This window comes from Macaca thibetana, chromosome 16 (genome assembly GCF_024542745.1).
Source record: "Macaca thibetana thibetana isolate TM-01 chromosome 16, ASM2454274v1, whole genome shotgun sequence".
In the NCBI taxonomy this organism is placed as follows: domain Eukaryota; kingdom Metazoa; phylum Chordata; class Mammalia; order Primates; family Cercopithecidae; genus Macaca; species Macaca thibetana.
The window spans coordinates 45,055,652-45,070,968 of record NC_065593.1 but is presented as its reverse complement, the minus strand read 5'-3'; the positions used below and the strand labels follow the sequence as shown (position 1 = coordinate 45,070,968).

At 54.1% G+C, this 15,317-nt stretch overlaps 2 protein-coding genes across 3 annotated transcripts in view; both read left to right on the top strand.

The window, feature by feature from the left end:
- The window catches only part of PDK2 (pyruvate dehydrogenase kinase 2), a 254,121-nt gene that overhangs the window by 191,266 nt on the left and 47,538 nt on the right, over nt 1–15,317 (top strand). The gene's annotated exons all lie outside the window — the stretch shown is intronic.
- Nucleotides 6,984–15,317, top strand: part of ITGA3 (integrin subunit alpha 3) — a 35,735-nt gene continuing 27,401 nt past the window's right edge. Inside the window, exon 1 of one of the 2 annotated variants that reach the window (XM_050765656.1) lies at nt 6,984–8,512. In XM_050765656.1, coding sequence (XP_050621613.1) covers nt 8,313–8,512 — 200 coding nt within the window. In that variant the 5' untranslated portion in view covers nt 6,984–8,312. The remainder of the gene's footprint in view (nt 8,513–15,317) is intronic. The other variant, XM_050765657.1, reaches the window with a different exon arrangement.

Genomic DNA, 15,317 nt, shown 5'->3' with positions numbered 1-15,317 from the left:
TGGAATTTATAGATGAGGAAGCAGGTGAAGGGACTTGTCCAAGGTCACAGTCCCACTGGTCTAATCGTACTGCAAGGCCGAGTGAGAAGTCAGTGCGAGTCCTGGACAACTCAAGAGTGACTAGGGATGGTGGTTGGCGTGGGGGTGGGAAAAGGCTTTACTGAGAAAGTAGAAACTCATGAAAGATTTCGAAGAACAAGTGGAGATTTTCCAACTGAACAAGTGAGGAAAGGGCATTCCAACCAGAGGCACCGGCGTGTGCAGAGGTTGGGTGGCATGGCTGGCCTGGTGCTGTCATGCCGGACCTCTGCTGAATTTCAGTGGGGATGGCACCAGGTTCAAGAGGCCGAAGAAGAGACCCAGAGTCAGTGAACGAGATATAGGTTTATGGGGAGCTTACATGCAGGGACAGTCCAGTAGCAGTGGGCCAGACAGCACCACAACCGCTTGCAAAATGCATGGCATTTATATAGCTTTTTCACTTAGTACCCTGCCCCGGCAACCTCTAGCTGGCAACCCACATTTAACCCAAAACAAAAGACCTCAATCCCCAATCCCCTCCATGGCTCGAATTCCATAAGAGATGGGCCGGGGGCTTAGATGTTCCTCATAGATAAGAAATCAGTCTCTGGGTTGGCCACTCTGATTCCTTAGCTCCAAATTATGAATGCAGATTTTTCTTAAGTTATTGTTGTCAGATGCATCTGCCATGCAGGTGTGTTCATGGAATCCTTCTGGGATTGGGGACCAGGCACCGAGACAGAGGCTGTGACAGGAGGAGCCCCTTGTTGAGGAAGAAAGGAAGATGCTAAGTACTTCTGGATACATGGAGTCCAAGGAGCTTGCGGCCAGCCGGAGGTGACTGGCAAGAGTTAAACATCAATGCTGGAGCCTGGCGGGTATCATCAGCATGGAGGAGAATGTTAACGAACAAGGGGTCAACTGTGGAGACATGAGAGATGAGAATCACAAACAGACGCTCAAAGTGGACTGAGGAATCTTGCAAGGGGGAGAGAATTCTAGGAAGGAGAGGGTAGAGAGGAGTTTAAATAAAATACAGATGGAGAGGTCAACAGGTCGCTGCTGCCACCCTAGAAAGGTCAGAGGGAAAGGGGCCAAAGTTGTCCATAGCATTTGCCCATCAGAAGAGACTGGTGCCCAAGGAGAGAAGGAGGCTCCAGTGAGATGGAGGGGGATGAAGGCAGACTGGGGAGGTGGAAAGGGTCACAGTAAACCTAAGGGCAGGATCCCTACTCCAGGAGAGGGTGGACAGGTGACTCCACTCAAAGGATGTGACTTCTAGGCTGTGACCTCCTGGGAGAATAGAGGGTAGCCCAGATGACTGGGGGTGGAGAAACAGCAAAAGTCTGGAGGTAAGAGGAAGACTGGCTCCATCAAGGAACTGCAAGGTGCTCTGTGGCCTGGGTGAAGAATTAGAACAGGTGAAGGGCAGCGGTGGGGAGGGGTGGAAAGATGAGCAGGGCCATCTCAGGGATGGTGTTGTATCCTGAGGGCAGCAGGGAACCATCAGACGTACCAAGTAGGAAAGAGACTCTGGTAGATTTGTAGGAACCCCACTCTGGCTTCCACGCAGGTGGTAGGGAGAGTTGGAGGCAGGGAGGGCAACAGGAAGCACTGGCAGTCATCCAGGGAGAAAGGACAGAAAGGAGCGGACACACTGGCAAGACAGCAAGAAGGCAGAATCAGGGGGACACAGTGATTGGCTGAGCTGGGTGAAGAGAAGGAGGAGCAGACATTCAAGCTTCCAGTGGGGATGAGCCCCTGGAGCAGAGCACTTGGGTGCCCCACGTGATGGTGCTTGAGGAACTTCCAATCAGGAACTTGGATTCAGAAACTGAATCCACGGGGCCAGAACTTGGGAGGGTGCTGATTTGGGAGTTATCACCATATGGTCTGAGTGATTCAGAGCCAATAAGATGGGCTGGGCATGGTGGCTCACACCTGTAATCCCAGTACTTTGGGAGGCTGAGGAGGAAGTTCAAGACCAGCCTGGCCAACATGGTGAAACCCTGTCTCTACTAAAAATACAAAAACTAGCCGGGCGTTGTTGTCCATGCCTGTAACCGCAGCTACTCGGGAGGCTGAAGCAGAAGAATTGCTTGAAACCGGGCGGCAGAGTTTGCAGTAAGCCAAGACTGTGCCACTGCACTTCAGCCGGGGCAACAGAGTGAGACTTCCACTCAAAAAAAAAAAAAAAAAAGCCAATAAGATAATTTTTACCTAAATATCAGTAAGGCACAATGGAAAGGATTTCCCACTTTGGTATTTTAGTCTTCATTCCTACCTGAGCAAATAACCATGTTTCATCTAGTGTACGGCAGCAGATATATTCCTGCATCCATTAGTATTGCATTACGAAGAAGGCAATGAAACTCGGCATTGATGAGCCATGAGGATGATGGCCCCGAATAGAGCAGGTCCAGGTTGGCCAGCCACATGGATTGACCCAGCCAGAAGTATGTGCCGTGTCCAAGATGGACACTACCATCATCCATTCACCCAGCTACTCCCAAGGGCCTTACTGACCCTGTTTCCAACCACAGGACCAATCACAGCCGCTGGCGGAAGGATAAATACAGATACACTTCTCACTCCTGCCCCTGAGGAGCTGACTCTGGAGGAAAGTCCATCATTGTGGAGTCGGAGAACCCTAGGGGTGTTACCAGCCACACTGGGGAGGTGTTCATATCTCCTGCACCTTGGGCATGTCAGTATTTTCAACCATAGCCAGGGAGGCATCTATACCTCCTAGGGTTATTAGAAAGTAACATACATAAAAGGCTGCACACATAGTATGTGCTTAATACATATTTGTTCCCTATCTATATTCAAATATACATAAAACATTCAGACATGCAGTCACATAGGCAAACACCTGTGAATTCATAAGGGCATGTTTTGATCATCATACATGTAGGAACCCTCTACCCCCAGCGGAGTGTCTAGGGAGTTAGTGGGTGAAAGTAGATGAAGCCCTGCCCCCGATCTCCCCAGATTTCCCACCTGAGCACAGAACCCTGCCAGTAAAGAGGCTTCTCCACAGGAAATGGCAAAGCCCTTGGGGTCTGGTGACTCAGCCCTGACTCAGCCATGTGGCCTCCTGGGCACCAAAGGGCCACCTTGACTTGAGGTTGAGAATGCTGTAGGCACAGCAGAGTCCTAATCTCCCAGCCAGGAGAGAAGGGGACTCTGGGGGCCAGGGCAGGGCATGCGCAGCAGGGCCAGGCCTTGGGCAGTAGGAAAGGAAGAGAGAGACAGAGAGGGCTGGCAGGCAGGAAGTCCCCGGATGTTTGGGTCCTACTCACCACGCCCTCATAGAGATCACTGCCTATTAATCCCCAAAAAGCCTCTGCGCTTTCCCTCCTTCACTCCCAGCATCCCTCTCGCCCCCCACCTGTCCCTGAAGCCCCAGTCAAATCTTACCCCAGTCAAATCTTACCCAAGAAACCCCTGGGCCTTTCTTACCCATTCCCTCTCTCCCTCCCTCAGCCCCTGCTCCTGCTCAACCCACCCCTTGGCCAAATTATTACACCAGCTGCCTTCTCCCACAGCCCAGTATCTCCTGGCAAAGTCAACTTCATGCAGCAGCCAGAATGTTCTGACAGCCCCCTTTCTCCCACAAGCACCACCCCTAACATACAATGCAAAATGGGTTTAGCCTGTTTAAATGTGAGAGCATCCAGAACAGGAGGCCACATCCTGGCCTGTCAATGAATGCTTGAGCCTGGCAGATTCTGAGCCAGGGGAATCGCCTGGACTAGGCCTGCGTCTGGGCCACAGGAGAAGGAAATCTGATAAGCCCATTCAAGCTTCAGCACTCCTCCCTCCCTCCCTCTTCAGTAATTTGCATTTTCAATTCAAGTCAGATAGACACCTGAGTCTCAGTCCAATAGCTGAGATTTGGTACACTTTGTTGCACAGATATAAGAAGGCTTGGGACACAATTAATGTAGATTGGGGAATAGTAAGAGATTTCTCTCCAGCCCTTTCATTTCACACATGGGGAAACTGAGGCCTGGAACAGGAAGGTAACTTGCCCAAGGTGAGAAGGCAGAAGAGAGCTTGCACTCAATTGAGGGGCACAGCATTGTAATTCCTCATTATTTTTCCAGCAGCTGCCCGTGTGCTTCACGTCTCTGTGCTGATCTGCCCCAGAGAGGTGAGGGTGTCCATTGGTGTGCTCTGGGGCTCTGGGAGAGTGAGATGAGGGCTGGGAGAGGGCAGGTAGAGGAAGACTTGTGGGAACACAGCAAGTGCTAAATAACCAGAAGCTGCCTTTGTGGAATATTGACACTGTCATTGTTCCAGCTGGGAAAACTTCACCTGAACCAGGACCCAATTCTTCTGCCTTTCTTCTGCAGCTCCTTTCTTACCCTGTTGTCCAGATACTCCTCCTCCAGGGAGCTTCCTCCACCCTCCGGCAGAACCCACCGTTTGCACGTTGTTTCGGTCACCTACAGAGGCAGATGGATCCCATCCAAGGTTTGGTTTGAATGAAGACTGATGACACCACCCAAACACGAAGAGACTATGAAAAGGTTTATTATTTACATAATGGAGGTCTCCAGGGGGAGCAGGGCCGGCCTTTCAAGCAGGTCCCAAATGCCTTGGGAGAGCCAGGAAGGAGACTGGCCTGGGTTTTTATTGTGGTTAAGGAGTAAGGGTTCCCTCAGGAAGGGGCTTGTGAATATTCCCCCCTCAAACACCAAAGGAGGGTGCACCCAGACTTTCTTATCAGCTTGTCCAGGTGTAGGGCACAAAGAGGGAAGGGTGAGGCTTAAAAGCTGTCCGCAAACATCAACAAATGAACTTAGACTCCTCATTACACATATGATTCTGGTGCCCTTGTTTCTCTGTCTATGTTTCTAGGTGGGTCTCTTCACCATGGGGAAGGGTTGACAGATAAAGAGTTGACATGATAAAGTCAACTGAATGATGAGATGATCCTACAGATGACAGTACCACTGAAACCAAAGGACCTTAAGATTTCTCTTTCTCCATCTCTCCAGCTGAGGTCCTTCTAGTCTCCAAGTCTCCCTCCACCCCCACTCCATCTCCCCACACTAGTCTGACACTCCCCCACATTCTTTGGCTCAGGCCCTCCCCCTACCAGTCGCCCCTGCTCTGCTTCACATTCCCTCTGGACACTCCCCTGGAGTGGAAAAACCATCCCTCATCCCTTTCCGGCTCCCAGTCCCAGGATCGGACATGCTGGTCATTCCTGTTTGGGATGTCCAAAGAGATAAGGCCTGGCATGGGGCCGATCTGTCATCGCAGGACTCTCAAAGCTGTTTCAGGCAGGATCCTCACCCACACGGCGTTTCCACCCTAAGCCCCTGCCCTTCTTGCCCTGGCTGGCTCCCCTTCTCCAGGAACATGGTAGAGGACTCAGGAGCCAGACAGAAAGCAAAGATCACTGTTCAACTTCCATCCAGGTCAGCTTCCTGTTCCTTGACCCCACATGTCTTCTAATCCCTGGAGGCCCTGGGCCACAAAGCAGACCATGAGAGAGGCTGGGTGGCTCTGGAAGTCACAGGTCAGGAACAAATCCTGTTCTAAGGAACGTCAGAGACAAGTGTCTTCTTCCCAAACACCACAGAGAAAGCTGTTATCGCAGCTGCTTTTGTTTAGGCATGTCTAGCTGTCTGACATCCATCTGCCTGGAGTGTGTCTCTTAAAGACACAGCTGTGGTCAGCGGCTTCCAGTCCTAGCTCTGCCTCCCATAAAATTCAGATCTTGGACAGGCAGGTAACCTCCTGAGGCTCTGTTTTCTCCTAAGTCAAATGAATATGATAATCCCCACCTCACAGGGAGGCCGGGAGGATAAAATGAGCCTGCCTGTGAAATGATTTGCAAACTGTAAAGCTAGGCCGGGACCCTTTCCCAGACTCTGAATCTAATTTTGTACTCATAAGAATTATGAGTACAGAATAATTTTATTCTTAAAGAGAGCCCCAAATTGCACAAGCTTCAGACTTCACCAAACTTGGATGTGCCCAAAGTAGTGTATAAATATTAATTATTAGCATAAGTAGTTAAGGGCTCCAGGATCAGATAACACAGGATGAAAATCCTAGTTGTGTGACCTCTGCCAAATTGCCTAACCTCCCTGAGCCTCATTTTTCTCGTTTTAAAACAGAGATAACACTCCAAAGATTGTTGTGAGGATTTAACATTTGTGAAGCATTTAGCATAGTTCCTGCTGCATATGTGCTTAATACATGGTGTTTTTTCTTATTAAGAATAGATGGAGAAAATAATGCTTGGGGAGGCCAGGCGGGGTGGCTCACCCCTGTAATCTCAGCATTTTGGGAGGCCGGGGGTGGGAGGGGGGTGGATCACAAGGTCAGGAGTTCGAGACCAGCCTGACCAACATGGTGAAACCCCGTCTCTACTAAAAATACAAAAATCTAGCTGGGCATGGTGGCAGGTGCCTGTAATCCCAGCTACTCAGGAGGCTGAGGCAGGAGAATCGCTTGAATCCGGGAGGCAGAGGTTGCAGTGAGTGGAGATAGCGCCACTGCACTCCAGCCTGGGAGACAGAGTGAGACTCCATCGTCTCAAAAACAAAAACAAAACAAAAAACAAAAACAAAACAAAACAAAATGCTCCGGGGAAAATGGGTCTCTGAGCTGCAGCAAGAGAAATGTGAGTTAGATCTAAGAAAGTACATAATTACCTCTTTTTTTTTGAGACGAAGTCTTACTCTGTCGCCCAGGCTGGAGTGCAGTGGCGCGATCTCGGCTCACTGCAACCTGCGCCTCCCGGGTTCAAGCGATTCTCCTGCCCCAGGTAGCTGGGACTACAGGCATCCGCTACCACGCCCGGCTAATTTTTGTAATTTTTTAGTAGAGACAGTGTTTCACCATATTGGCCAGGCTGGTCTCGAACTCCTGATCTCGTGATCCGCCCGCCCCGGCTTCCCTAAGTGCTGGGATTACAGGCGTGAACCATCGCGCCTGGCCAGCGTAACCTCTTGAAGTTCCCTTTCAATTTGATTCCTTGGTGGAGGAGACCTTTAGGCTCCGCCCACCTACCGCCACCTGGCGCTACCCACCAAACACCTGATGGGGGCTGACGTCCAAGCCCAGTCTCCAAACACTCTGTTCAAGCTTGGGTAGGAAGAGGGAGCCTCTGGGATTCTCTGGGCTGGGCCCTGAAGGCAGGAGTGGACGAGAAATGGGTACGGTCTAGGCTCAGCTTCCTGGCGACGCAGTGCTTTCTGTGAAGGAGGGACTCATTTCTACATTGACAGTCTTATCCCTTGATACCAGAAGTCGCAGGGAAAAAAATGCTTTTTGGTAATTACAATTAGCGACATTTGGTTGTTACCACTGCTAAATATGTCTGTCTTTGCTGAGGGGCCAATCTCAGCTCGGATCCGGATGAGTGGACAGGAGAAATAAATCTCTGCAAACACAGGGAGGAGCCTGGGTGAGAGGAAGAACTCCCAGGGACCGACAGCCACCTCTTGGGGACTCACAGCGCTGCGGAGGCGAGTCCAGCATTCCAGCCAGCCGCGCGCGGAAGTCTGTTCCCAGATGCGCCAACGCCAGGTCTCTCCAGCGGGCTGGCCTTTTCAGCAGCAGCAGCAGAGGCAGGAAAGCGGCCGGACAAATCCCACCCCCGGCTCCGCCCGTCACATCCATCTTGCTCCCGAGACGACCCTTTCCCAGAGAAGCGAGGGGCGGGGAGGGGAAATCTAAGCCTTTGGGTGTTGCCGACAGGTGTTTGGGGGAGAAGGCGGAGCTGGGGTAGGGAGGATGAGGAGGGAGGGGCGGTGCTGCCCCTTTAAGAGGCGGTGGCCGAGCCGGGACCTTTTTCTCTTTCCCCGGAAGGAAAGCGCAGCCCGGGCTGGGCTCGCAAGGTGGGGAGGTGCGGGACTGGGCGTGGAGAGGCGGGGCGCGCTCCGCAGGACCCCTCCCTCCTGTCCTCCTTGCGGTCGACCGGTGCGCTTGCCAGATCCGCCGCGAAGCCGGGATTGAAGGCAACAGCGCGGCCAAGGGGGCGCGGCCGGGACAAGCTGGGGGCCGGTTGCCCGGGGCAGGGACGGCGGCGACCCGGCCGCTGGGGAGGCGGGAAGATAGACCCACGGATCTTAAGAGGGGATCCGAGAGCGCAGCTGTGAAATTGGCCGAGGCTGGGGGCACGAAACCGATCAGCACTACGGAGCGCAGCGGCCAGCAGGTTTCAGTGTCCTCCGGCGGCGCGGGGAGCAGGTGAACAGGTCCTCACGCCCAGCTCCGCGCTCTCACGCGCTCTCGCCCGGACCCCGCTCCCGCTCGCAGCCATGGGCCCTGGCCCCAGCCGCGCGCCCCGCGCCCCACGCCTGATGCTTTGCGCGTTGATGGTGGCGGCCGGCGGCTGCGTCGTCTCCGCCTTCAACCTGGATACCCGATTCCTGGTAGTGAAAGAGGCCGGGAACCCGGGCAGCCTCTTCGGCTACTCGGTCGCCCTCCATCGGCAGACAGAGCGGCAGCAGCGCTACCTGTAAGTGAAGCTGGAGGCTGTGGGGTGGGAGCGAGAGTGTGCGTGCGGGGGATGCGGGTCCGGAGCGGAGTCGGAGTCCGGGGCAGCTGGCCCTTGGGAGCCAGGATTAAGGGGCGGGTACCCAGGCGGCCCACTGGCTGCTGGGGGTTGGCGGGAAGTGGAGGATTGGGTGTGAGGTCGGGCAGTAATCATTGGCAAGTGCTGACGGGGCCAGAACCTGTCTGGACGCCACCCCTCCGCCCTTTAGATCTCTCCTGAGAGCGGAAGTGGGGTCCCGGTGACTGAGTCCTCTCCCATTCTGTGAACCGAGTACCCAGCACTAGCCTCTTCTCTCCAGGGCTGGGAGCTGGGGTAAACTGCAAGATAAACACCCAGCGGACCCCCCTTCCCCTACGCTTGGGGGAAAAATGAGCATATGCATTTAAGCACCTCGCTGGTAGTCTGCGGCCACGCCAGCCACACCCTCTGCAGAGCCAGACTGGATGGCCTTCTCAACCGCTGGCTTGGCGGATGGAGGGTGAGGTGATGGGTGAGTCTGGGCGTTTGGAGCTGTCCATACGCTCCCTCTGACGCCTTGAGGATAGCGGCAGTGGAAGAGAGAGGAGGACTTGTCCGAGCTCTGGCTGCGTCTCCTCCTGCCCACCCCCAAGCAGTGGCACTCTCCCCACAGACATCCTCCCTGCATTCCACGGATTCGTGTTGGATCTTCAACCCTGAGTGTGTTTGTTTTGGTTTGAAGAGGGAAACAGTGTTTTTCTCTTTCTTCTGTTCTCCTTCCCCAACAGCTGCAAGGAGGAGGGGAAGAGCTATGCATAGGGGAGGAAGGAGGAGGAGGTTGCACCCAGCCGCCTGGGTCCCCCTCACTCCACCAGACACACTCATGCCCAGTAGCATGTCCAGGATTCAGAGGTCTCTCTGCTGTGGCCTCAGAGCATGCCGAGGTTGGCGGCTGGGGAGGTGAAGCTGTCCAAAGAGGGATGGTGGTTAGGACAGGTTAAGCAGGTACCATCCACCTCTTTGCGCTGGGTGATCTGCCCCCTCCTAGCCTCTGCCCCCACCTGGCCTCTGACCCCACTGAACAAGAAGATGTAGTCACATTCAGGGTACGCTGAAATCTCTCCCTGCTCCGGTTGGGGCCTGCAGAGATTGAGGAAGTTTAGAATGTCCAAAGTCCAAACTCTGCCCCTGCCTTGGTTCTGCCCTCCCGACCTAGCCTGCCTACCTGGACTTAACCTCAACTCCATCTTGCTCTTGCAAAAGCTAGGGCTACCACACCCTTCCCTGCCTGGCCCCAGCAGCTGCCACCTGGCCTTAGCCAACCCTCTATCTTTTGGAGATCCTGAGCCACCAGGAGCACACGTTTCTACATCAGCACTCTTTCTGCCCTAACCAAGAAAAAGATTTTCAGACTTTCAATGCCAAATCTGCATGATATAAGATAACATAGGTAAAGAGATCAGACTGGAAAGAAAGAGTCAATAATGATTCCTCAACCCCTCCCCCTTTTGCCTGGTGACCTTGAGCAAGGTCCCCTCCCTGGGCCAGGTTTCCCCCAAAAGGGGTTAGACCTGGATCTAGTGCTCTTTCCCACTGCTGCTGGCCTGTGAGAGTCAACTTGATATGGTAGAGGGAGAAGAGGCTTGGAGGTCCCATGGCCAGTGTCCTGTCTCAGATCTGTTACCAATACCTGAACCTGAATTTCCTTACGTGTTGGAGGGAGGGGAATAGCATGCCTTCTTTTGGGATGTTAGTGGGGCTGTAACTAGATAAAGTGTGTAAAATCCTCTGCACAAGATAAAGTGTGTAAAATCCTCTGCACATGTGCCTTTCTCCAAGGAGCACCTGAAGGCTCTTGCACTGAGGCCAGAACCTGGATGCATCCTCATTACCCATGAGCCCCCTCCAAGGTGGCTGAGCAAAGGGGTTCTACTTTTCTCTCTGGGAAACTGGAGCTGGCATTCAGCCTGCCAGGAGCCCAGAAGGTTCTAAAGCTAATGAACCTCTGAGGGGCAGGAGTTCTCTCCCTTGAGTATCCTCAGTCTTTCCTAAGGGTGGTTCTGTATCTTGGCCCTTCTTGTCATCTCACTGAATTCAACCCCTTGGCCATTCAACCCCTCGGCCATTTGGGAGAGCCAGCTGGGCTTAGCTGCAGCCAGCTGTGTAGCCAGATGCAAACAGCTGCCTGAGTGCACAACTCAGAGGAACTAACTAGTAAGACGAGCTGCAGCCTCATATTCTGTTAGCCTGAAAGTCTCTTTGGAAAAGCGGGATCGTTCATGGTCTTGGATAGGCTCTTAAACTGGGGTTCACAGAAGGTTTTCAAGAGATGCAGGGACTCCCTGAAAGTATACCCCAAATCGTAGTATTTGTCCACTGCCTTGTGGGTGGGAGGAGGGGAGAGCACAGCTTTCTTGTTCTCCATTCAGAAGGCCTCAGAAATGGTTAGAAACCCAGGGTGGGACCTTCTTTGCTGCCCCATCACCTTCATCTCTGGACTGGGGTTCCTGGCCCACAACATAGGGGGCTCGCCCTAACCCAGGGCCCAATCTCCTACTCTGTGGAAATGAGGGGTAAGGAGCAGGCAGAGGACCAAGTGCTCTGGGCTTCTTGGCAAAATGCATGAGGGGTTCCTTGGAGGGACAGGGACTGTTCTTTGGGAGGTGGTTACTGACACCATCTCTTCTCCAGCACCTGCTCTGACATTCCTTCCTGGGAATCCAGGCATTCTGGTCTGGTCTGACCCTGTGGGCCTATGGAGATACCGCCGGTCCTTCTCTTTCTTTCACTTTTGCTTGGAAATGAGGGTATCTGGGAAGCCCAGGGCAGGGTGGCTCCTAGAAATGAGGTCATGCCCGAGGTACACAGGATCCAGGCTCACCTGCCATGCTGTCCTAACTTCATGTTTCCCTGGGCAGGGTGGGTGCCTGGCAGCCTCCAAGGCTCGTGCCAGCAGAAATGGGCACAGCAGCTGTGGCTGGAGGCAGAAGGCCTGCACTTGTAGTAGGTTTTACCCAGTGACCAGTCTAGGCCAAGAGGCTTTCAACTGGGCAGGAGTGGGAGAAGCCGGATCTTGTCGAAAAAGAAGCAGCGAAGGGGGCTTGGTCAGAACTAAACAAAGAAGGAAGAGGATCCCCTTTGCCGTAAGAGGGATTGAGGTTAGATGACACTTAGAATGCCCTCGGGAGTCAAATATAGGAAAAGTACTGAAGAGCCAAGGAAAGGGAGAAGAACTGAGAAAAATGGCCTTGTTCTTTTTTTATCTGAGGCTTAGCCAAGGCTCTTTTTCCTGCCCTTTCTTGTTCTCTCTCTCCCTCCAGCTTGTTGCTCTGGTTCTAGGGCTGAGTCACCAGTGGGGAGGGGGGCTGGGTGGGCAGCAAAGGAAGAGTAGGGAAGGATGGGGAGGGCTGCAGTTTCAGCTCCACGGAGCGGCCTCTGGGGAGATGGCTAATTCGGGCAGCAAGGTTGGCATAGAGCTGGGATCCAGGCATCCCAGAGCCGCCCCCGCCCCTTCTCTGGGGCTCAAAGGTGGAGCAGGCACGCTCCCCACCTGCCTCCTGGCCTGGGGTGGGAGGGAAACACAGGAGGCTAGGTACCCAAGGAGTGAGGCCTTGCTGTGTTGGCCTGAGTGCTAGATCCTTTGGCCCCCTCTGGAATCCTCCCATGGAGCCACCAAGTGCCTTCCTGAGGTGACAGAATCTGGGAAGGTGAATCTTACAGGCTGCTTCTCTGAGCATTACCCCATCCCAGTGGGGGCCTTCTCCTCTTTGGGGTGAGCCAACCTGGTACCTTGAATTCTCCTGGGTACTGTGCCCCGCCCTTCTCTGATTCTTCTGCTTTCTCCTTGGTTGTTCCATTAGCTTTGAACTGCCCCAAGGGGAGTGATAGGTCAGGGGTGAGGAAGGGCTTTTTCGGAACTTGGAGCTCAAGGCTCCACAGAGGCCAAGAGGGGCTGTTTGGCTGAAGCCAACGGGAGGGTGAGGAGGCAGCTGTTGGAAAGCCCTTGAGTAGTCACTTCACCCATCCCACTCCATCTGGGGGGCTGGTGGTCTCTGCTCCCCCGAGTCCAGCCTGACTCCTGGAGAGGGGCAGTCCTATCTCGTGTCTTCCTTGCTCTAAGAGCTCCATCTAGGCATCTCTCTACCTAGTCTCCCTCCTTCTGGCTGCAGCTGAGGGGATGGGCTCAGTACCGCTCTGGAAGGGGTCAGCTTTTGGATTTTGTGGTCTGGACCAGACCCAAAAGTAGATGGCCAGCAGAACTGCTCATTTGCATAATTATTTGCATTTCATTTGCATGTCAGTAAGGTCCCTCTCACCTTCAGGATTCTCCAACCCTCACCACACACACCTGGGTATGTGTGGCTGCAGGAAGCTGGAACCACCCTCCGCATACCACCTTCCCCCATCCATGCGCAGGCCTCTGGCTGTAGACCCATTGGATCCTGGGCTGGGAGCCAGAGGGCCTTAAAGGGCCTCTGAGTGGGCCAAGTGGAAGCTAAAAATACTCTGGGGGGGGTGAAGGGGGGCTCCCTCTGGAATCTCTGAGGAGGGAGGGGCCTGGGATGTGGGGCTGGGATTAGGGCACTAGCCCTGCCCCACCCTCTATCAGTAGGCATAAGACTGGTTCCAGGCAACAGGCAAGAGGGTATAGGTGGTAAGGGGAAGTATTTCAATCTCATTGACATGCGTGCCCAGCTCTGCCTGCTCAGTACCTCGGGAAGTTCAGAGGAGGGGGTCCCTTAGCCCCTTACTGGCTGAGTTGAGGGGGCTGGGAGGGCATGGAGACCCTCCTGCTCAGCTGCCTCCTGTATGATAACATGCTCAGGGCCATAGAGTGGCTCTAGCTGCCAGCACTCCTGTCCCCACCCCAGTGATCACCTGGTATCCTCAAGCCATGGAAGTCTTCTTACGTCTGTCCCCTGCTCTCTCTAAACCACCAAAGGAGTCTCTTCTTTTCCCTCTGATCCAGGTTCCCTAACATGCCAGGGCAGAAATTCCTGGGTCCAGCCAGGCACAGTGGTTCATGCTTGTAATACCAGTACTTTGGGAGGCCGAGGCGGGTGGATTACCTGAGGTCAGGAGTTCGACATCAGCCTGGCCAATATGGCGAAACCCTGTCTCTAGTAAAAATACAAAAATTAGCTGGGTGTGGTGGCGCGTGCCTGTAATCCCAGCTCCTTGGGAGGCTGAATCAGGAGAATCACTTGAACCCGGGAGGCGGAGGTTGCAGTGAGTGGAGATTGTGCCACTGCACTCCAGCCTGGGTGACAGAGCAATACCCTGTCTCAAAAAGGAAAAGAAAAAAAGAAATTCCTGGGTCCCTGGAGGGAGGGCTGGGGTCATGCTAGGGCCAGTCCTGATGCCACAACAAATCAGACCAACAATGCTCATACTAACTATGGCTTCATATCAGAACACCCTTTTGCAGAATAGACCTATCTGTTCCTCCAGCAACCCTGGAGGTCAGCGGGAGAGGGGCTGCCCGCATTTTACAGATGAGGCACTCAGGGCTCAGAGGAGGAAATTGCCCCTTCAGGCAGAACAAACCCTACACCCAGGTCCGTGGGTTCTCAGGCTGAGCTGCTCCTTTCCCGCAGGCTGTGGCTCCCTTCTCTCATCTGTCAGGCACGCCAGAGAGCGGACGTCCATGGGTGGTCAGGCAGAGGATTCATCAAGACCTTCCCAGCCCAGACAGAAGTGACTCTCCAGGCCTGGCTGCCACCCTGGCCTCCTGCCAGCTTCCCTGGCCAGGAAGCTTCACCCCTTCTCCCAGGAACACTTCCCCAGGGTGAGGTCTGAGCTGTAGTCTTAAAGTACAGGCAAGGTCCCACCCCCTTCCCAGCAGCCTCAGGCAGTACATTCCTAACTCCCAGTGGGTGGAGACACCCCAGGCCCCAGCATGCCCAGGCCCTGCCCCGCCTACTCCCTGCAGCCCACACTCACAGGTCCCAGGCAGGAGCTACTGGCGTGGCTGTTGCTTGGCACTTCCAGACTGGCAGAAGGCCCAGAGCCCAAGTTCTTAGCTGGGAGCTGTAGAGTGATAGAGTTGCTGGGGCCAAATGGTGGGGCACCTGGGAGGTGTCTCCCACCTGAGAAGGCCAGGGCCATCAGGATTTAGCAGGGAGGGGCTCCTGGCAGAACATTTAGAGGCTGCAGGGAGGTGATGTGGGGAGAAGAAAGTCTGGTAAAACTGAGTTCTCAAACTGGGGTGCACTAGATTCCACCAGATGGTATGTTGTGGGCAGAGGAATCTTACCTTTTTAACAAAGATCCCTGGGGTTTCTGATGACCCAAGGCTTGTCCTCTAAGATGGTATTTCAGGGCCAACCCCTGGAGGAATCTACCTTTTTAACAAAGATCCCTGGGGTTTCTGATGACCCAAGGCTTGTCCTCTAAGATGGCATTTCAGGGCCAACCCCTGCCTCTCTCTGCTCCAGCCACCCCTCTGGTATGGGACAGGTTGCCAGGGTCCTAAGCATCCTTGTAGGAACTTGCTGTCGGCATCCCCAAAGATGGAATCTGGGCAGGCTGGGGGCAAGGCAAGAGCCCTTGCCCACCCCACCTGCTGCCCGCCCACTGGAAACTCTGCTCTGGGGCCACATTGTCCAAGGTGTCAGGTACTCATCCCAACCCCTACCTGTGTGTCTGTCTTAAGGTCACTGGAGAAGGATATTGGACATCACCCAGGTCACTTAGGGGCCCAGGTCTCCAAGATCTGAGTCCCCAGATGGCTTCAGGAGGAAAAACCCAGGGCTCTGACAACCCAGCCCCCTAAGTTCTCCCCTCTGACCCCACAGAATTTGAACTC